General features: G+C 40.0%; 1 protein-coding gene across 1 annotated transcript in view; it reads right to left on the bottom strand.

Annotated features, from left to right (window-relative positions):
• LOC102376729 (disks large homolog 2) overlaps positions 1-22530 on the bottom strand; it is a 519043-nt gene that overhangs the window by 5458 nt on the left and 491055 nt on the right. Inside the window, exons 14-17 of the mRNA XM_025214018.1 lie at positions 10135-10185; positions 9164-9265; positions 6643-6815; positions 5625-5734 (exon numbers count right to left, since the gene is read on the bottom strand). Coding sequence (XP_025069803.1) covers positions 5625-5734; positions 6643-6815; positions 9164-9265; positions 10135-10185 — 436 coding nt within the window. The remainder of the gene's footprint in view (positions 1-5624; positions 5735-6642; positions 6816-9163; positions 9266-10134; positions 10186-22530) is intronic.

The raw sequence follows: 22530 nt of genomic DNA on the forward strand, positions 1-22530 counted from the left end.
AAACCTCAAAGGTGAACAAACTGGGCTAATATGAGTTTAAATTCCATGATCAAAATCACAGAAAACTGTGAAAAACAAAACTCCCAACAGAAAAGTTAGCTTCATGCTGCATATCTGTAAGAGTAGCTGTTTCTGCTTTTCTTGTTAACTGTGTAGTTTCTATGTCATAAAGTGTACAAGATAAAAATGTACAGGGTAATTTAGTGTACAAGATAAAGTACAAGAAGAGGTACAAGATAAAAATGGACCAACAACACTCTAAGATTACACCATTTCACGATTTGATGGAACATTTATGTTCACAAGGGCAGCATTTAATAATTGTAAGAAATGTACTGTCATGTATGTATGTGCGTGTACAGCCATTAATATTGCATATTGTAACTCACAAAGGGTAGAGTCCATATTGACTTAGTGCCTCATGTACACCAGGAGATGTCCAAAACCTTAACAAAAACATATAGACCTAGTTTGTTTTACCTTTTCTATTACACAGTTTATTTTTGTTTAGAATAAGAGGGAATTTTGTCCTAAGGAAGGGGAAAAAAGAAAGAAAGAAAGGAAACATCCTATATTCCACATAACCTGATTTAATCACTGCATCATGTGAATATGCGGTAATGGGCTGTATATAGAACATGTGCGATGTGCATTGGGAATTATGTGCATGATGATGCATAAAAGATGATATATGAAGGGCCACGACAGCATGGATTTGTTACAGCTGACTGACTACTTAGTTTCTTTCACAGGATATAGAAATCTGCCTCCTAAAAAGTACAGTAAACGTTGTGGAGCTTAAAGCTACAAAAATGTTTTTCTATTACTGTCTCTCAAGTCAGCTGCCTGCATAACTAAGTCTGTAACCCTGCAAAGGCTACTCTAATAATCATATACTCTGTATAGCAACATCTCAGTAAATGTATTACGAAGTACAGCCTTTCTCCAGGAAGCAGATTTACAGTATACAAGAGAGGGAAGGCTTATTTCAAAATCAAGGGCTTTATTAATAGACTAGGGATTAGTATATGCAAATTTGTCCCATACTGCTAAGTTTGTAATACTTCTTTCCCAATTCTATGTATGGGAAAGATTGCTATCTAACACATTTCAGACATGAGCCTCTTTTGGGCTAAGGCCTTGTGGCTATAATGTAAAAGGGTTTAAATGACACCTACTTTAAACCTCCTTTGCAAATTGCCAGAATAGTATGAATGAGATCTATTAGCGATCAGACCCTTTATCATTAGAGAATCATTCCAGCAATAAAGCAGCTTTTTGAGTTTTATTTCTGTGTTTTTTCTGCTTATAGTAATATTTTGTCTATTACAGTTCTGGTTTGTTATGAAACTGACTCTGATAATGTTTTTCTGGGGGGAAATAATGACTTAAGTATAGCTAACTGGTTCATAACCTGGTATTTGTCCTGGTATAACTGTTTTCATGTGATTTTTTTGCTTGAATAGGTTATGAGTATAAACCTATAACAATTAATAGTGAAGACACAGTTAGATTGGTATAAAGGTACAGTTCCTCTTCCCACTGGGGAACTGCTATACTTACATAAAACATCTTGATACAAGATCCACATCATCCATAGTAGGTAGGGCTGTGCAAAGCTTCAGTTCCTGATTTGATTTGGTGGAGATTCGGCCTGATTTGGTGGCCGAATCTCTGAATCTGAATTGAATCAGGAGACCCTTTAATCTCTCCGAATCAAATCAGAACCTTCTGAATTGATTCAAAGAGATTCGGAAAGATTCGGCGATTCAGACATAGATACAGTTTTAAATGTTTTTTCTACATACCTCAAGGTAGCAGGTGGCTTGTGAAAGCTTCGATGCTGGGGCAGATGGGGCGTCCCACAGAAGCATGGGGAGCTCCCCAGTGCACTCAGCAGCAGATCTGGAAGTGGACCAGATGGACATCCGCTCCACTTCCAGGTCCAGCAGGGAGTGTGTGGGGCCCCCCCCTCCCCACAATCCGCCCAGCTTGGCAGCTGGTGTCTCCTGGGTCTGGGGGGGCACCCGGGGTCCCCCACAGCTGATCGCAGAGCCAGGGAGGTGCGGGGTGCAGGGAGAGTGGGGGGAGAGGGGGCCCAGTGCGCTCCCTGGCAGACCAGGAAGTGGACTGGAACTAGTTCCAGTCCACATCTGGGTTCACCGCCAAGCATGTGGGTGGCCCCCCTGCACTCCTGTGGGATGCTCAATCTGCCCCACCATCGCACCATTCACAAGCTGCACCTGGTACCTCAAGGTATGTAGAAAAAACATTTAAAACTGTGTCTATGGCCGAATCACTGATTCTCTGAATCAACATTGAATCTTCAGATTTGGATTCAGCTGAATCGAGTTGGGGACAGTAATCTGAATCAACGAACTGAATCATTGTCTCTGATATGGGCTGAATCCGAATCCGAATCGAATACAGCCCGCTTCATACATCCCTAATAATAGGTAGGAGTTGTACTGTTTTAACTGTACTGGAATAGTTTAAATAGTGCAACTTTTTCTTTGAAGATGAGCCCTTGGCTATACATTTTGGTGTTAGAAACCTTAACAAAGATATAGTAATTTAACTACAGTACTCAGTAACATAACCTTTCTGACAAGGAAGCTCTGTGTGGTGTCATCATTCTTTTGACATTGTTGAGTGTTATATTAGCCTTGTTAAAGCCATGCATATTTATATTTAGAATTAATTTTTGGCAATGTTTGATCCATTAGGCACATATTAAAGAGATTATTGTGGGACTATGAATTGTGGGGGAAAGTATGTTCCAGTCATTTTGGGTGCATTCTATGCTTCTCTTAACTTTCATAGTAACTGTCTTATTGTGCTTGGGCTGGCTACTCATATAAACCTTACTACTACTAATAAACACTGTTGAGTGATAAGAACCCTGGATGTTTGCTGATGCCAACAAAAGCCTTAATTTCTAATGGAAAGTTTCTTTTGCAGAGCACTTCTAGAATAAGATGTTCAGAGAGCTATAAAAGTCACTTATTCAAAATGCAAAAAAATAATGGATTTTGCATTGTTTGTCCCTTCAGTGCTGTCAGCTCTGATGAGATTTACTTGAAAGCTTTTTTTTTATTCTAGTGAAAGTGAAAAATAGCCTAGCAATATTTTTGATACATATCCTTAAGGGAACTGCCACTAACTCTACATAATTCAAGAAGACCTAAGCTTAACATTAGCATTCTTCTGTTTAATAACAGGCGAACAGTCATAATTCATTACATCCATAAAGCACTTTTTGTCCAGTGAGCTCAAAGTGCTTTACAGAGCTGGCTAGATATCATATCAAACAGATAAAGCCTTTATTTTATTTTTACCTCTACTTTTCATATTATGTTCCTTTGTGTGTGTGTGTGTGTGTGTGTGTGTGTGTGTGTGTGTGTGTGTGTTTAGATTTACATGCTCCTCAGAGCATTTGTGCCGTGCCAGAGGCAATGTCAGTATTCAACAAATAATGAGAACTTTCTACAGATGGGGAAAACCCATATTGGTTAGTGATTTCTCTGAAAAAAAAGTGTGATGGACACAAAACGGAGGCTGTCAGACTTTCAAGTCCATTCTGAAGCAACATAATATCATAGGAATGTAAGGCTGCAAGGTGCCTCAGGAAGTCCATCACCTTGACCTGTGGCAGAATTGAGTATGATAGACTATCCCAAGGTCAGACCGATCTTTGTCTAACCTATTCTTAGAAACCTTCAACCGTGAGGATAGCACAGCATCCTGAGGAAACTTGTTTCCATACTTAACCATCCTCATAGAAAATTTTTCTTAATATCCAACTTCAATCTCAAATTACATTAAATTAAACTGGTTACTTCCTGTTATACCTTAAGTGGATGTGAAGAATAACTGATTGCCATCCATATTCTAAGGGGTGTATTTGGTAGCCATGTTGGTCTGAGACAAAAAACATACAAAAAATTAGAACTCTTGGTTCCAAAATGATACCTTTTAGTTGGTCTAATAAAAGGTATCATTTTGGGACCAAGAGTTCTAGTTCTTTGTATATCCATATTCTAACAACTTTTCACGTAGTGAAGAATGTTATCATATCTCCCCTCAATCCTCTCTTTTTTAGATGTAGCAAGCCCAGGTTTTTTAATCCTTACTCATGGGTCATGTTTTGCTTCTGTTGCTTCCCTTAGGACTGTATTTAGTTTGTCTACATCTCTCTTGAAATATGGTGCCCAGAATTGGACACGGTATGCTAGCTGAAGCCTCACCAGTGCCAAGTAGAGCAGAATAATCATCTCCTATGTCTTGGAGCAAAGCCATATACAAGTGAACATGTTCCTGCTCATGTTGTAGGCTCCTGCGCCACTTAGAGTATGGGCACACAGATTAGTTACTGGAAAGTAAAAGGGATGGGGATTTACTGCATATTAGCTGGTCTGCAGAAGCTATGTATGTGTATACTCTTACCTCATGGTAGAGCTCAATGAAAAACTACAATCATTTAACTTTCATCTACTGTAGGCATGCACCCACACAGTTAAGGGCATGCACCCACACAGTTACCACAATGCACTTGGTCCTCACCCCTTAGTAACTACTTTGCATGCACATATTCCTGTAGATGAGACTCCTGTTAATACATCCAAGAATAATCTTTGCTTTCTTTGCAACAGGCCCACACTATTGACTCATATTCATTTTGGGTACTGCTGAATCCCCAAGCTCTTTTGTACAGTACTACCACTTATATTTGCGCATCTATTTTTTTTTCTTCCTTTGTCTTTATTACATTTCATTTTCCTGATTTCATTTTCCAATGTTAATCCTATCCTCCAAAGTGCCTTCAACCCCTCCCAGCTTGGTACCATCTGCCAATTTTATGAGTGTACTCTTTCATTCAAATAGTTAATTGAAATATTGAATAGCACCAAATTACAGACACATCTTTGCAGACCCTACATGTCTTCCTAGATTTATATCAAATCACTGATAATTAGTTTCTGACTGATTTTTCAACCACTTCTGCTCCTACCTCATGATAATTATATCTGCATGATATGCTTCTAGTTTGCTTAGGAGAAATTTATGTGGGACACTATCAAAAACCTCATTAAAAATCAACACATATCATATTTATTGCTTTCTGCTTATCCATTAGGTCAGTTATCCTGTCAAAAGAAGGAAATTAGATTGGTTTGACAGGGCTTGCTATTGACAAATCCATTTTGACTGTTTCTGATCACCTGATTATCTTCTAGATGCTTACACATAGATGGTTTAATAAACTTGTTCCAGTTCCTTTGTGCCATTGAGGTTAGATTGACTGAATAATAATTCCCTGTGGCCTTCTTTCCTCCCCATTTAATGACTGAGACCATGTTAGTGATTCTCCAGTCCCTTAGGACCTCAGCCATCCTCTAAGAGTTCTTGAAGCATATGCTCATGGTTAGTAGTCTACCTTGGCTTGCTCCTTTATAAGATATGTTTCATAAGGACAGCTCAATATTACTGTATATACATGAACATAAGTCCTTTGATATTCTAGGTTTCTTTTGATTTGTTTTCTATTGACTTTGCAGAACAGGCAAAATGCTGGCACCCCTGAGACAGAGGTCTAAAAACAGTACAAAAGAGTTCATACTTACATCAATGGTTCCCAAGATTTAGGCTTAATGAAGATAGCAATGGGATACAGTTGTGCAACTTGTAGTCGCTTAATAGCATTTCCTGATACATCAAGTATACAGTGCTTGCCCTGTTGGAAACAGATGATGACATGTTTATTTCTGTAGTGTGCATTGCAATTCAATGATAAGAAAGGAAGCAATTCTACAATGCAATGTTCCAGAAGAGAATCACCACTGACACCCCAGAAACAGGGTGGACTCCAGAGCATTTATTTAGCTATTTATTTCTAAAACATTTCTTTTGCCGTGATGCCAATATAATACACTGAAGATATAGAAGCAAACTTATTTGTCTGCTTTGGAGAATCAGTTAAGATCCAGTTAAGGGGGTGCTGGTATTTAGATATTTAGGGGACTAGAGTGGGACTCAGGGAAGGCGTGGGGCTCAATTTGTGATACAGTAGTAAAAAGTCATAGCCTTTGCTGCTCTAGGTGCTATTTAGACATCCAAATGTAGCTAAGCGTCATTTCTGGCACTTGGGAAGTTTTTAGATTCTGCTTTCTGATGTGTACCTACACTTGCCTTTCTCAGTGTATGGCTCTTCAATGGCCAGGGTCACTGGGATAGGTGCATGCAAGTCCCTTAAAGTGTCTGTGGAAAGACATGACAACTGGCAACTGTTTGACACTAGAGGAGGAGAAGGGCTACAATTGTTAACATGTGTAAAGCACTTCTTGCAAACAATTGTAGTGACAATACTACCTATAAACCACTTTTCATCTTCAGTCACTTTACAAAGATTACCTACACAAATATTCTGGCGGCTACCCCTGTGGAAAAGGTGTGTATCCATATTGTACAGATAGGGAAGCTCAGAGGTTAAATCACTTGGTGAGGGTCACAGAAGTAGCTCATATCAGAGCTGGGAATAGAACTTGTGATTTTTTTATATATGCAGAAGGTCACACCTGATAGGCAGCTTTGGTGTGAGGTAGGCTGTGTTGCATGTGCAGTAACAATAGAGTGTCAACCTACCCTTTCTGCCACAAATCTCACAGACTGCACACTAGTTCCATATAAATTATCATTGTACTGCCCAGCTTCTATAAATTTGTGCTCCTGGATGTCCTTTTCCATTTGTTCTCTTGAAGTGACAAAATGATAATCTCTCCCATCTACTTCATAATCACGCTTTGGTCTTGTAGTATCTGCATGTAACAAAAGATGAGAAAAATCAAGCTGTTCGTAGGCTACATCTGAGGCAAAAACTACTACTTAAGAACAAGTTATGCAAACTCTACCCTGGGGCAAATAAGATCTGAGTTGTAACTTAGAAATGCTGCCAATATTTGAATAATCATCTCCAAAAAATGTCCCTTTTAGTCTTTGATAAGACCTGCATACTCGGGTTGACAGAGCTCACAGAGGATAGAGACAAATGACCAAATGCATCCAAGATGTTCTCCCAATTAAATAGCACATTGTCTCCTATAATCATTCAAGGAGAGAAACCAGGAACAGACCACAAACATGGTTAGGGGTTGTCTACACTAAAAAGCTAATTTGGATTAAGTATAGTGGGAATTCAAAGCACAACAGATCTTTTGGAATAGCTCCATGTATAGAGAAGTCCTTATACCCAGGTATACTTTGAATGGAAATTATTCTATTTTGTTCTGAAAAATGGAGCTCATCTTAATTAATTTGAAGTGATGGGTAGAGGTGAAGGTTCTGTATGCATCCTCCTTATGGAAATAGTTGGAAAACAGCTGCCATCTGGTATAATTTGATTCATTTCAAGGGCAAAACAAATGTTTTGGAGATCAGCTCTAAAGGTAATGCAAGCTTCGCAGGACCCAAAAGGAAGCAGCTGTACTCAGATAGCAATGAAAGCACCCATGCCAAATGCCTTCAGTTGGGTAAGTGAGCCTCTTCCCCTGGAAGTACCTATACACTGGGCACATCTACATGTGCATTAATGTGCTGTAGTTACAGCTCATTAAGCTTAGTACCTGAAATAACAGGTACTAACTCAACGCACAGTTACTGGTGCTACTGTGCAGTAGCGCCGGTGCATGCCTTTTTAGTAACACTAATGTGAAGTAGACTAATTCTATTGCGCATTATCGAAATAGCACAGCTTTTGCCATGACATGTTAATGTGGAGTAGAATTAGTCTACTGTGCATTTAGTGTCTTGTGTAGATGTGCCCACTGTGATTCACACCTACCACAATCTGATCTTATGTTTCCAGACAGCCTGGATGTTCCACATCTGCCGCTAAATCTTCAGCTAATATAAATTACCTTCAAGGGAGCTATGACAATTTATACCAGCTTAAGGATCTTTCAAACTGACATTGATGTCATTAAACCAGTCCCTTCAGCACATATATATAAAACTTCCTGGACACTGGGTCCATCTGTGTGCTCAGTTACAATAATGGAAAATGAATAGTAATTTAATTGATAGGTTTAATTAAGGGCTCTTAAGTCCAACAGTGTTCAGCCAGTGTAATTGTACTGGCACCAGCATAAAAATGAAGGAAGTTTATTATTAAGTCTTTAAATAAACAGAACCAGCTGTCATGGTCCATACAATAAGCAAAGCAAACTTAACTGAGGGCCAAATTTCCTCCCAGCTATGCTGACAGTAAATACAATATAATCATGGAATTATTCTGGCTTTCTAGGGTGTAATTTAGAGCAGAATCTTGCCCATAGGATTCTCAGAGTGCTAAGTGAAAATATGAATTTATCTGTATTTTGAGATTTGATTGATATTTAGAAATCAGAAATTAAGAGAGAGAGAGAGAGAGAGAGAGAATTGAAGAAAATAGTCAATTCTGATGAAACCAGGCAGGGTTTTTATTTACAATTCCCACTCTACTTAATCATCAGTAGCCTACCCATTGGCCTGCCCTGAGATTGGGTCTCTGGCTCCAAGGCCCTGCTGGTGAACCTGGGCTTCAAGGGTCTTGGATTACTTGGAAGCAAGGAACCCTCTACCTCTCCAGGCTCCCTAGCTTCATGGTACACTGCTGGCAGGCTGCCCCGAAGAGCATCCCAGGTCTTTCTTACTCTACACACTGCCTGCTCACTAGTGTAATGTTTAGCTAGCTAACTCCTCAGCTAGCTTGTATGCTGGGCTGCCCACCTCGGTGGCCTGCCTGGCAGACAGCCTGCTGAGTTCCCCAGCAAACCAACCAGGTGGACAGCCTGGGAGTCAACTGGAAATGCACAAAAATTCATTTCTAGGTCTTTCTAAACAGATTTTCTTAAAAACCTTTCTGTTCAATGGGGAATTCTGAATTTCAATTTCATTTTTTTCAGAAATATGAATTTTTTCAACTCCTGCATGGCTCTACAAATAGGCACTTCTTAGAGGAAGCGCTGCTAACTTTGGTACCTTCCCCTCACAGATCTTAATAACTGATTTTGAGGAGTGCAATTGCATAACACATCAGTGCTACTTTCGCAGCATGTCACTGTGTATGAGACACCAAGAATATAACTCAACTACAGGATAAAGGAACAGGTAGAAAAACAGTACTCACGTGGTACACACGATCCAAACTTATCAGGGAATTCAGATATCAAATCATCGTTGATCCGATCTTTCATAGGACCCAGAATAATAACTGGTCTAGTATAATTAACTGAATAACAGAAAGAAAAAACAGCTTAATAAAGATGATAACTTTCCTTACTCTGGCAGTAACATCAAATATTCATAGTAACTCATGGAAATAGTTTTACTGTCCATAGGTTTGGACCAAAGTCTTAGATGTCAATTTACAGTAATTAATTTTTGGAACGTAGAAGTAAAATGCAAATGGATACTACTTAGTATGAAAGGCACAGAGCCAGAGTTTTCTGATGAATGGCATATACCCATGCAGCCAATGGACTGTTGATACATAATGGGTGCATTTACACATGCGCTTTACTGCAGTTGACTAATTAGCTCCACCGTAAAGCATTACAGTTTACACATGCACCAGTATTAAGGCGGAGTAAATTAATTAACTCCACTGTAGCAGAGTAATATAGTCCACCAAAACGCACATGTAGATGGTAACTGGGGCTGGCTGGGGCATGAGGGTGCTAAAGTGTGGGGGCTGCCTGGTGGCTTGCTCTGTACTGGAGCACCCCTGTGCCCCAGCCAGCCCCTCCACTACACAATACTGCCATCTGGAACCCAGGTCTAAACCTCCAGGCCCTCTGCCAGCCCAGGGCTATTTTGCCCTGGCTCAGGCTGCTGTGGCCCTAGGTGCACATGTAATGTAGTCTGCCTGGGAGCAGCTGACTTCAGTGCTAATTGCGCCAGAGTTTATTGCATCACACTAATAGCATATGTAGATGCACCCAGTGAGTAGCAAGTCTATTTACATTATAAGCTCTTTGTGGCAGCGACTCTCTCTCATTCATTGCTTGTACAGCACCTGGCATAACATAGCTCAAATTCTGGCTGCTTTTAGGCATGATAAATATTAAGAAAAGCAACACAACATCAGGTGAAACTTACTTTCCTGTCTTGTGACAGGTTCATAAGAAAGAATGCAGTCTTCTTGTCCCCCTGATAAGAGAAGAAAGAAAATAAATTAAAACTGACAGGCAGCACTTCCGATAGAAAAGATTTATGAATTGCTTTGTATAGAAGCAGATCAGGTTTAATATTTGTCTCTGACTGCTCTAACCTGAACCATTCCAAAGTCTCTCACAACTTCACGGTAGTTTTCCCCCCACTATTTATTTAATCGTCTGCACTGACAAATGAGCTTTTTCAAGGATACAGTATAGCAGTAGCTATGGTAATGAAGCTTCTTCTATTGATTCATTAGCAGTGGTACTTCATAGGAGTCTGGCATGATTTTAACAGATCATGATTTTAACAGATAGTTGTCTTGCTTGGCAGCTTATTATGAGACCTCCTGGAATACCCTAGGAAAAATTCTCCCATCTGCAATGGCCCAACACACCACTCCAGGGTAAGCCTCTAGGCTGGTTCACGTACTCTGGGGCCACATCAGTCCTCACAATAGATGCTAATTAGAAGGGCACAATGTTGACTTAACCCTCTCCCTACCCTCTGGGTATGAGTTTTGTGCTGCAACTTTAGATAAGCAGTACAAAACCAAAACGTGATCAATTTGACTAAGAAAGGGTAGCTTCACTGGTTTAATGCACGTTCTAGTACATTAATTATTGGCCCATGTGATCACATGCCCTAAGAAAAAATGATTGGGTTTATTTAGAGAAGAGGAGGCTGAAGGGCCACATGGGAACAGTCTTCAACAATGTAAAAGTGAGGAAGGTAATAAATTATTCTCCACGTCCACTGTGGATAGGATAAGATGGAATGGCTTTGAATTGCAGCAGGGAGATTTAGGTCAGACACTAGGGAAAACCTTCTAGCTGTAAGGAACATTAAGTACTAACTCAGTTTGCCTAGGGAAGATGTGATATCTCCATCACTGGAGATTTTTAAGAACAGGTTAGACAAACATCTGTCAGGAATGGTTTAGATCTAGTTGATTCTGCTGTGGAGCAGAGGAATAGACTAGATAACCTCTCAAGGTCCCACCCAGATGTATTTTCTATGATTTGACAGGTAAACTCAGGGTCAGATAGGTGGGCACAGGACCACATACATCCTCAGGAATTTTGAGGACCTCCCATTTTATAATAGTCTCACTAGAAGCCCCGGGCAGATAAAGGAAAGGAACATGGATATATTCCTGGAGTCCCAAGCTAGTGTCCTAACTAGACAAGAGGAGAAATGAAGCAATGCCTGGTTTCCTCTCCCTCACCTCAGTTTAGCAATGAACTTAAAAGCTTCAATTTGGGGCAAACCTCTCATTTGAGTTCTGCAGTTATTACTACACACAAATACAGTGTATGCCCTTCATGTCATTCTTGTCTACTATTTACTTGAGAAATGGAAAACCATGAAATTGAGGTTACAGATGGAGACATCCATGCTTGACAAAGGCATTCTATAACTTTTTCAGTTTCTTGTGAGAGTAATGTGGGCGCACCTCTCATTTTGGGTCTTTGTCAGATGTTTGTGCCACACATCTGGCCTTTGACAGCCTCAAAATATAGTTCAGGCTCAGGGAGGTTTAGGATGATGATGTCTTACCCTGTTTATTGACTATCTACATTTCACACTTCACTTCTGTGCTCTGAAAGAGATTTTAGCTGATGGAACAATTCAAAACTCCCTTAGGAAAGGGCCAAGCAAAGATTTGAAAGGTGCTAATGATTTCACTGAACAGGCTCCTCTCATTTCATCTGCCTGCACTTAAATGAACCTTTCAGCATGCAGGTCAACAAAGGGCATGTCTACATGAGAAACTTACTGCACAGTAGCCTAATAACACTGCGTAGTAGCATGCTTGTCAAAACCATGCTAATATGCTACTGTACAGTGTTATTAGGCTACTGTGCAGTAAGCAGCACAAAAAAAACCTTACACTGGCACTGCAAGTACTAAACGCTCAGTAACTACTGCATATTAATGAACATGTAGATACACCCAAATATACAAAAATCTGATGCCTGTGGCAAGAAGAACTTAAGGAAGAACAAGAAGGTTAACACTGGGAGCATCTACACATGTGCAGTTACTGTGCAGTAACTGAAATTACTGCACAGTACGGCTGCGTGTCTACATGTGCATGCCCATACTGTGCAGGAAATACAGTAACTGATGCTGACTTGAATGCATATTTGATACCTGCATCATGGAGGTATCAAATTTATGCCCGATTAGTTACTTTGCAGTAATGAACGTGTAGATGCTATACTGCACAGTAACACTGTGTGTATGGACTGACTTGGACTAATTTGGGACTAAAGTTAGTCCCATGTCAGTCCACACACAGCATTAATGTGTTTAATGTCTGCACGTGTAGATGCCAGCCTATTCACACTTACTGTGCAGTAACTTACTGTGCAGTAAATTTAGGCTGGCATAAATGCATATGTAGACATGCCGACTGTGTCCCTGATGTGTTTTTAGACCCATGAAAACGTGTGTCAGTCTTCTCTACAGCCTAATCTATTATGGCATAAAATGACAGTGACAGAAAGGAAGGAACTGCAGGTTTTACTATGCATTTTGGCCCAGTTCCTAATAGACACACGTTCACATCATAGTACTGGCACTAAACTGGCACTTTCATCCCTGTTGGCAGTAACAACAGAGAATGGGCAACGGAGAGAATGCCATTTTTTTTTAATTCATAAAGGCCTCGAGAAATCCAGGCCAAACTGAAGTCATTTACAAAATTCCTGTTGACTTAAATTGGGCTGGGATTTTAACTACTGACTCAGGAAGCTATTTATCCATATGAGTAGACATTTTGGGTGCATCCAGACAAGTGTGGATGTGCGGATGACTCCTGGGGTCAAAAATACACACACCAAAAAAAAGTTGGGGCGCGCAGGTGGTAGCGGTGTGCACTGCCCAAAACTGGAGCCTGGCTGGCCGGAGCCATCCTGCAGCTACCATCCAGGTTTCCTGGTGTAGGAGCACTGCAGCTGCAGCTCCCTGAGGCCCACAGGACCCCAGGGAAGGCTTCAGGGGCCAGCACAGTTGCTGGCCCCAGCCTCCCCTACCCCACTCAGGGTAACCTGCATGCACTGGAGCCTACGTGGCACAGACGTTCCTTGGGGACAAGTAGCAGTGGCACACTTTGTGCCACTGCTACTTGTCCCCAAGGAAACACATGTTCCCGCTTGTGAGGATGTGCCCTTTGAAGTCAACTGGACTTCTTGCATGCTTAAAATTAAGTGCATTTTTTAATTGGGTAAGCAAATTCCTCAGGGCCACATTTGAAGTCCACTGGGCACCATGGAAATCTGCAGCCCGTCCTTTGTTTTACTTGTGTGGATAGCAAGCACTGATCATCAGTTTCCATGGGCATTCATTTCTTTAACGTGTATGCTGCTGTGTGTGGGGAATATAAAATATATCTGGTAAGTCTTCAAGGGCTGATCTGTACATCAGTTGTAAAATAACTGAAGCCGTCTTTGAGGTATTGAATATAACAAAGAGATACAGAATTAATTTAGTGTGGGAACACTACAACAGTGCAATGGTTTTGAGGTATGGGTGAAATTCAGTGGGGTAGAAGCTTTTATTTACCATTTAACTAAGCCTCATTTACCACCCACCTGAACAGCTTAATTAGTGCATGCTGACTCTGCTCTTATGGAACTGTAGGGTAGAACTGAATGGAAAATGACATAATTTTCTCCTTTGGACTTTAAAAGAAAATTCATCAGAGGGTTAAAAAAATGAGAATGGATTAAAAGTGGCTCCAAAACCAGAGAGCCTAGTTTCCTGTCCTGGTCCATTCCAGGTTTGGAAAACTGTATAGATAACTTAAGTTGCATTTGTATGGGTTTACTTTAAGATATCTATATTTGGAGTCTCGGCTTGTTTATATAGTTTGCCTCAGGTAGACTCAGTCCCTTCCATGGCACCTACATTCGTGTAAGGGAGCATTACTTCTTGTAATCAGATGATGACAGCTGTTTTACTGTAGTAATTACAAAGGAAAAAAATGAGCTGAGGGAGCAAATGTGTACATCCATATATGCAGCTGCTGAGAATTAATTTTTGATTCACAAGTAGGCTGTACAATCTGTGTAGTTCATGATCAGCTTTATATAGAGACTTTAACAGCAAGGCAAAGCAGAGCATGGTAGGGAGAGCAGTCCTCTGTGGGTGTAGGTACTAGTCCAAATTATATAAACCTTCCCTTTTGGACTCTCCTGAGAAACTGCCCAGGAATAGCTTAACCTTGTTCTGCGTATAAGAGGTTCATCACATAAATAACAGTACCGGCCAAATACAGAGTGTAAGATATGGTCTATAAAGCTCTTGTAAAAAAAGTTTTAGTCATGTGTTGCCAATTTAGTTAATTGGTGCAATTATGACCAATTATACAATTAGGCTAAATAGAAGTAGTAATGCATGTGTAATTTTGATAATGGCTTTGGTAAAAAACCTTTACTGAATTGTGTGTAACAGTATACACGTGCACAGCTCTTGTGGGAAGCTGCTTTCAAAAAACAAGAAACACCTAAAATGAGTTCCTAGAGACTTGGTCTGAAATATGAAAACAGCTCATGTTTGGGGCTCATGAGACGCATTTGAAACCTGAAAACTTTGTTTGCTTAATTGCTTCTCTGATAACTAGATGTATACTTAGTTCAAGGAGAATTATTTCCTTCTCAAACAAGACTTCCCATGCCACAGTGGAAACAGGAGCTTAACAGATCAGAGGTTGACTTTTATTTCTGCTCTGAAATGGGGCGGTGTGGCTTTCAGTGAATCAATCAAGCTGTAATCGTCTGAAAGCCACTGGTCCTTGTGCTTTCCTATGAGAATTCATTACACACATTTTGCAAAAGAAAAAAGATTCATTACAAAGGACAGATTAATTGTCAGGGCTAGTCCAAAATTCTCATTGAAACCGAATGTATTGGTTTTTAAAGAAATGACTATTTTTATGAAAATATTTGACCCCATGGAGAATATTTTTTCACTAGAAGTCCCAACAGATGAAAAATGGACTACTAGCCCAAAGCTGACATGTTATGATAGGCAAAAATATCAAGATTTTCAACAGAAAAACCAGAAAAACAAGATTTTCAACAGAAAAACCTTGTATTTCCACAAATTCTATTAATCTCCTTGAAGGGTTAGCATGGACTGTATTAAGAAGCTTTCATTGCTAAACTTTCCCCATTGTATAACTCTTTTGGAATGGTTCAAAGAATAACCAAGAAATAAAAGTCTGAACACTAGAAAATGAGTGTCTTTTCTCTGAATGCCCCTCAGGAGACACAAAAGTTAGGAAAGAGTTAAAGCAATAGCCAGAATTTCACTAGAAAAGATGCAGAACATTGTGCTTTGAATTGTGGGACCCAGCTTTCCCGCTTCAGGTGGGAAAAATCTGAAACGCGAAGGGAGAATATACTTTACTCGTTGGTCATTTTAACGGCTTCCTATGCACTACATGTCTGAAGTGCTCGGTTAGTTTGGGCTGAGTTTGAGTGCAGTGTGGGGCAAATGTCTCCTTTTCGTTTCTCATTCATTGGAATGGAAAATGCTATGGGACAGGTGCATGGTGAGATTATTAGAGACCAAAAGCAGCAATGCAGCGCCACTCAGTTTCTGAGCAGTTTTTTATTTGCTCCCTTAATATGCCTCATTTTCAGCTTCACACTTGTGTTCTTTGAGCCAATTCATTTCACCAGCTGTCAATTTGGAGTCTGCTGAGTTGCAAGTCACTAAGCATCTTATCATGTACACTGGTAAAATAATACACGGGTCCCCTCCCTGTTCACACAAACATTTGATCTGTGGAAAGTGCCAGGCAGTTGTGTTGAGCAACCTGCTTGAAACCTGGCTGGCTCTGAAGGCAGAGCAAAGTTTCATGTTGTAGCAATGATAGACCAGTGTCTCCCAATGACAAATGCTGCTGGGCAGGAAGGAATGTGTCTAAGACTAAAATATTCATGGGCTATTGGTAAAATTAAAAAAAAAGGCCCAGATTTCTGTGCAACAATACAGGTCCCTCCCTATGCTTGCACGCGAGCTAAGAAACACTGAGTGAAACGCAGCTTCTGCAACTGTCTTTCATCTCCCTGCCTTGATATGTCTGCGTGTCCCTGGCTCTATGCTTTATTTGGCTCCTTCCTTTGATTACTAAGTCAGTTGTTCAAGACAGCCTGTCAGGATAGCTTCATATGCTACTAAATGGCATAACCTTTCTTCTGGGAGGTGAGATCACTTCCTTCATCTCTTTCCTTACTGATCAGTTGTGAGGGAGACCAGCCCCCAACACTGCGTTATCTGTTTTAAGCCCAGCCAATATTATGGAGCCTGGATGCTTTCAGAGCAAGCCTGTTGTTCCCCCAATGCCCTGTCTGGTGACATATGAGTTTAGTGACGTATGAATTTAGTGCATATGAATCACCCTAAATCTTTCCTGCGCCCCAGACTTGCAGTTCATGTCAAGCAGTTGTATCATCCCCAACTAGCTACTTAAGTAGGTTAGGCCATACTGCAATTTTGGAAATAGGTTTGTGTACCTGCTTCCAGCACAACTAAAACTCAGCCCATCTACACGTATCGGACCTTCAGCACGTGCACGTTGAGACTGTTCACAGCCACTCATTTGTAAACCTCATGGACTCCTACACTTGCATTCTGAAATGAACACACAGATGGGCTTTTGTACAAACTTTGGAGAATTTAGCCTGTCAAAGTCATAAAAGAAGCCAGGGAAAAGAATCTGGGCCACCTGAATCCCTATTTTATGTCCTGATCACAAAGCCAAATTTCTTTTTCCCGTAGAGGACATAGCATATAATGAACTGGGATCTTCTTCGCTTTCAAAGTGCCTACACTTTTCTTGTGACTCTGGCAATTGCTTTCCAGGTAAACCTTCTTGCTAAAGAATAAAAACTAATTTTCCATTTCTGAACCACATAAATGTACGTTTTGTTGAAACAAAACTGCATTTATTAATGGTACTTGACTACTATACATTGTCAAAGACCAGTAACTATGTGGTATGAAACCAATGGTTACCTCATGTATACAAGTACTTTGTACAACACAAGTGCTCTGTGATTGGGTGAACAATTAAAAATATTAAGCAAATGGCTTGATGTGATCAAACAAATGTGAGATAAGTTATGTAGATTATCTTTTTTTTCTCATGTATGCAATCAGGTCACATTTTAATTACTGATTTAACTTCTGAAAAAGTTTACATTGCCCCAGTAGTTTAGTATTAATTACATTATATATACATACACATACACACACACACACACACACACACACATATAATACATGTATATGTTATCCCTTTCCTTTCCCCTGTTTTTAATATAATATATATATTTTATATTATATAAATAGAAATATTTAAATATAAATATATACTTAATATAATATATATAAAATAGACAAATGGAAAGGGATAGATGCCACATCCATCAGGGTGCTGCTCGTGCAACTGGACTCATATGAATGGGTAACCATGAGGAACCCCAGGGCTAGGTGTTAGATCCCTCTGCTTGGAACAAATTTCAGGAGCAAGACCTCTTTGTATAAGACTACTTTGACATCTAGGGCTAGTGTTTCCAAAGGGTTTATGTCTATATTAGCTTTTCAAAGTTCAATCTCTGTTTATAAGACGTGCCTCCACAACATGAACTTCCAGTTCAAGTAAGAGTACTTCCACCTTGCTTTCTTTATTGTGTGGAGGCACAGGCATGCCTGTACAAACAGAACCTGGATAAGAGCCACTGCATTTTTGCAAATTTGGCCCTTGTGGCATAAGTTGGGGGGTTTTTTTGAAAGGGTCATTAGGAAATGAAATGGCTGACCCTTCCCTGATGAAATAAACTGCCCAACGTTAACCAGGCACTCCAAATTTCTATAGATCTTCCCTAATTCAGGTTTAGTTTAATCTCCCAGTTAATGAGACTCATGCTTGTTAGCATGCAGAATGCCATTGCTCTTTGTAGCTTTGTTGTGGAAATAAAGTGAGAAATTTGACTTTCAAGCCATTTGCTCTAATAATTGTTTTAAGTTAAAAAAAGAGCAGCAAGGAGAGGAACAAAAGAAAACCAAACAAGCAATGCAAAGTAAAGAGACTCCAACCAAAGCAATCACTTACGGTAGCTACTTTCGCTATCGCTGGCATTAGAAGAAACATGTTCTGCAAGAACAGTACAGCAAATTAAAGAACGTGACCAAGCACCACAAAGCAGCTGGAACTGAAAAGAACTGCTACATTCATGCAGAGGAAGGTGTGCAGAGTGGAGGTAAAATCAGTGCAGTGACCCCACTGAGAATCTCAGATAACTCAGACCATCCAAATGAAAGGTTTATCTCTTGGTCTATTGATGAAAGGGGCTATGAACCTATGGCTAGTAATACTCACACTCACAATCAATGAAAGGAGTCATCTAAAAGACCAGCCGCAGCCCAAAAACCCCTCATATCAAACAAAATACACTGTGGCCCATTCACACTTCTCTAGACTTCTAGGCTAATTATGTAAAACCTGGTTGTCTAGACAGATTATTTTTAATTATGAATAATGTGTATCATTAATATCTAGCAACTGGTCTCATTACAATGAGAACTCTCCTTCCAACCTTAGTGCTAGTCATTAATCATTGAGTAAGGTATGGCAGATATGGTTTGCCAATAAATATAAAGGTAGTTTTGCTAAGTGCTTTAGTTTTATTTATATACATTCCTCATAAAAAAATAATTGTGGTGACAAAATGAAAAACAGCCTGTTGAAATGTTCTTTTCAGACACCACCTGCAGTTACCCAGAATAGTGTCTCGCCATATTTGGGCCAGGAGTGGGGGATCTTTGCAAAAGGTATAAGAAACTTCATAATATATTCCACAGAGACCTCAACAGAAACTATTGCCTGCCTGGAAGAAAAGAAAGGAAACGTTCTCTGGATTACTTGGGTGTGGGACTGATTTTGGTGGTTTCTGAAGGGAAAGGCCAATGATGAAGTAGCTCTGCATAGTTTTTACTGGAACCCCAAAAGAACCACGCGCCAGCTCATGATGGATTGGTGCTTTGGCTGTGGACAGCAGGATTCCTGAAGACATGGTGAGCCCCACTGTAACTAGCTAATATACCTCTCATAGCTGGGGGACTACTCAGATGGCACCATCGTGGTTACTCCATCAGGAGGAGGCCAGTTCCTAGGGGATACTGCAAGAGGAATTAGAATAGCAGTCTCCAGGAGCTTTGTCCTAAAGTTTCTAAGTTGTTTCTAAGTTACTATGGCTCATGTGCTGAGCAGCTCCAGTTTCTTGTGTTTGATTTCAGCTGGCAGCTGAGATCAAACTTAGGCCCCTGGTTTCTCTAAAGTTGGGTAGCAAGGAACTGAGAGGCCACTTTTGAAAATTAGGGCCAGTGTGTCTATAGAGGGGCATGTGCTGCTCCCTACATTATGGCTTGTATTGGTCAATGAATGAGTTTGTGAGCTTCATCTACTTTTTCAAGAAGATGGCATGGTCATGAGGGATGTGAGGCCACTTTGTATTAGCCAACGAATGTCCTATATTCTATCTGAGTGACTGATAGGTGGAAAGGAAAGGTACTGGATTAAGTTAGTAGGAGCTAGATATGAAAGATAGTTCATATAAATAGCAGGTTGTTAAATAAACAACTGAGAAGTGAATAAGCCACCTCCTAATAAACGAATCAGGAAATCAGGCGGAGCCACTAGTTGGAAAAACACATTTATAAGCTCCAGCCCAGAACATCACAGCTGTTAGCAAGGGGATGAAACTCATGGAAGCAAGAGTAGAATCTACATTAATGATCCAGGGCTTCTCCCTTAAGGGCTTGCCAGGGGACAATGCCACAGCAGTACCTCTCTGTGCCTTCTTCCCTGATCATCATAACCTTCCCCAAATACACAAAGCAAACTGTGCGCAGGATACGTATAGCAAGGTTCATGGGGCTGAAGAAATGCCTACGATTTGGCATGTATTATATGTAATCCTGGAAAATGTTGGTCCACAGGCTTAGCAAAAGGCTTATTTTCAGAGAATCAACATTTTGAGCAAGATTTACCCAATGTTATTCTTTCAAAGCACCCTCAAAAGAAATTAACAAAGGGTGCATCAAATTGACATTTTATAGGGAATCATCAAGGCTTTTATTAAATAATAGCCTGCTATATGTATTTATTTAGTATCAGGGAAATTGGGATGGGGTTGGAAGGGTCTGGAACAGTGCTGATAATTGAAGGCTAAAATCAGTATTAAAAGCTAAGAAACTAGAGACTATATACCGTACTGCAACAGTAGTTTTCCTAAGTAATTATAGAGTAGGACAGAGTTATCTGTCGATACTCAATATTTAAAATGGTAGTGTTGGAGTGATGCTATAACCATACTGGTCCAGGAATTATGTGAGGCAAGGACTTTTTTGGGCAGACTCTTTTATTGGACCAACTGCATGGTTGGGATAAAGTTAGACAAGCTTTCAAATGCCAGGCATTTTTCATCAGGTCTGAGGTCTTCATCAGGTCTTCATCTCAGACCTGATGCAGAATGCTTTGTATTTGAAAGCTTGTCTTACTTTATTCCAACCATGCAGTTGGTCCAATAAAATTGCTTGCCCCCCAAAATCCATGCCTTTTAAAATGATAATTCTGAAATACTTGTCTTTCTGGGGCCACAGTTTCATTGGGTTTATCTAATCAGATGAATTCTGCTTCATTTTATACAGTGCAGAGAAGTATCTACATTAATTTTGAGGATACTTTCCTCAAACTGTTCAGTCATGGCACAGTCCAAAGGCTGATGACAATGACCTTTGTTGCACATCAGCCAGAAGATTAGCACTGTGCTTCCACTCTACAAGAGATAAAGCTTTCATTTTTCAAAGGGAAAGTCAACCACTGTATGACTGAAAGTCTCTCTCAAAAAAAAATCCAAAACCCAAACAAACAGGAATTGAGTAACCTCGTAGGCTTGTGTGTATGAATGCATTCCTGTAATCAAAAGCACATACAGAACAGTAGGTGATGCAGTGGCAACATTCATATATATTTTGCTTCAATTAATTGGTGCCTAAGAAAAAGAATAAGCCTTGAAAGAAGAAACCAGCCAATACACATATAAATGGTAATTTGTTGGAATTAGTCAGAGCTGGATACAGCATATAATGTATCAAAGTATATGGAAGTCGTTGCAAATAGTTCCTTCTGTACAATTTGCTTGGTCTGACTATACAGGAAACAAATAATTTGTGAACAGTCATCTGACAAAAAGGCTGCACACTCTTTGAGATCAGCTCCTGAAGCAGAATCACTCCATACCAGAAAAAGAAACCATTTAAGTTTACATGACAAAGAATAGGTTGCTAATGGTGAAATGACTCTGAAATAAGTCATGGAGAAGGCATGTCTTCTCGTCTGCAAGTGGTTTCTTCCATTAACAACCAAGTACTAATCTAAAATTCAGCAAAGTAACAAACACTCCCATGCAAAAAAGTTGAAAATGCAGAAGCAACAGCATAAAATAATTGCCTACTGATCTTCTCAGGATGTAACCAAGCTAAAATGTTTAACTTTCCCATTAAATCAATAGGGATTATTGCTGAAAGGTACATTCTTGGCAGCAGTACATGGTCTAGGTAGGGTACTGTCTACAGAACTGCCATGATGGTAAGAATAACATACTGTCAGAAACAAAAGGTGTTATTGAAACAGAAGTAAAAATATCTGTTTGATACGCTGTATGTTATTTAAGATTCATGCATAACAAAACAATTGAAACATAGTTTTTGGTGCATTCACAGCTGGGTAACAAATAAAACTCTATCTTGTGCATGCTAGGAGTGAAAGGTCCTCAGAGAAGGAACAAAAGCCAAAACAAAACAAAACAAAGAGAAGTTACAGTGACCATTCCTGGGAACTTACTCAGAGTCTTTGTTCCATAACCGTCGTCACCTAATCCGGGGATGTCCTGCACGGAAGTCCCCAGAGAGAGCAATGAGAAAGGAAGAACAGCCGCAGAAGAGGAAGGAAGAAGTCAGTGGAGTTGAAATGGATACTACCATGACGGACCATGCAGATTGAGCAATCTGGATCCCTGCTTTCTCTGGTTTGAAACAACGTCAAGTCCAAATTCCAAAGTAATATTGCCAATGAAAAAGACAGTGACCATTAGGTGGCCTTTGCCGCTATGGTTAAAGGAGCAAGAAGCCAAACAAAAAAAAATAAAAAACCCAGCAAGCAAGCAAACGAAAACCCCAAACAAAAGCAAAAACGAAACTCCAAACAATAACAAACCCACCGTAAAAAACCCGTAGCTGATCCAATTGGCAGGGGCAAAG

This window comes from Alligator sinensis, unplaced genomic scaffold, assembly GCF_000455745.1.
Source record: "Alligator sinensis unplaced genomic scaffold, ASM45574v1 scaffold906_1, whole genome shotgun sequence".
NCBI lineage: Eukaryota > Metazoa > Chordata > Crocodylia > Alligatoridae > Alligator > Alligator sinensis.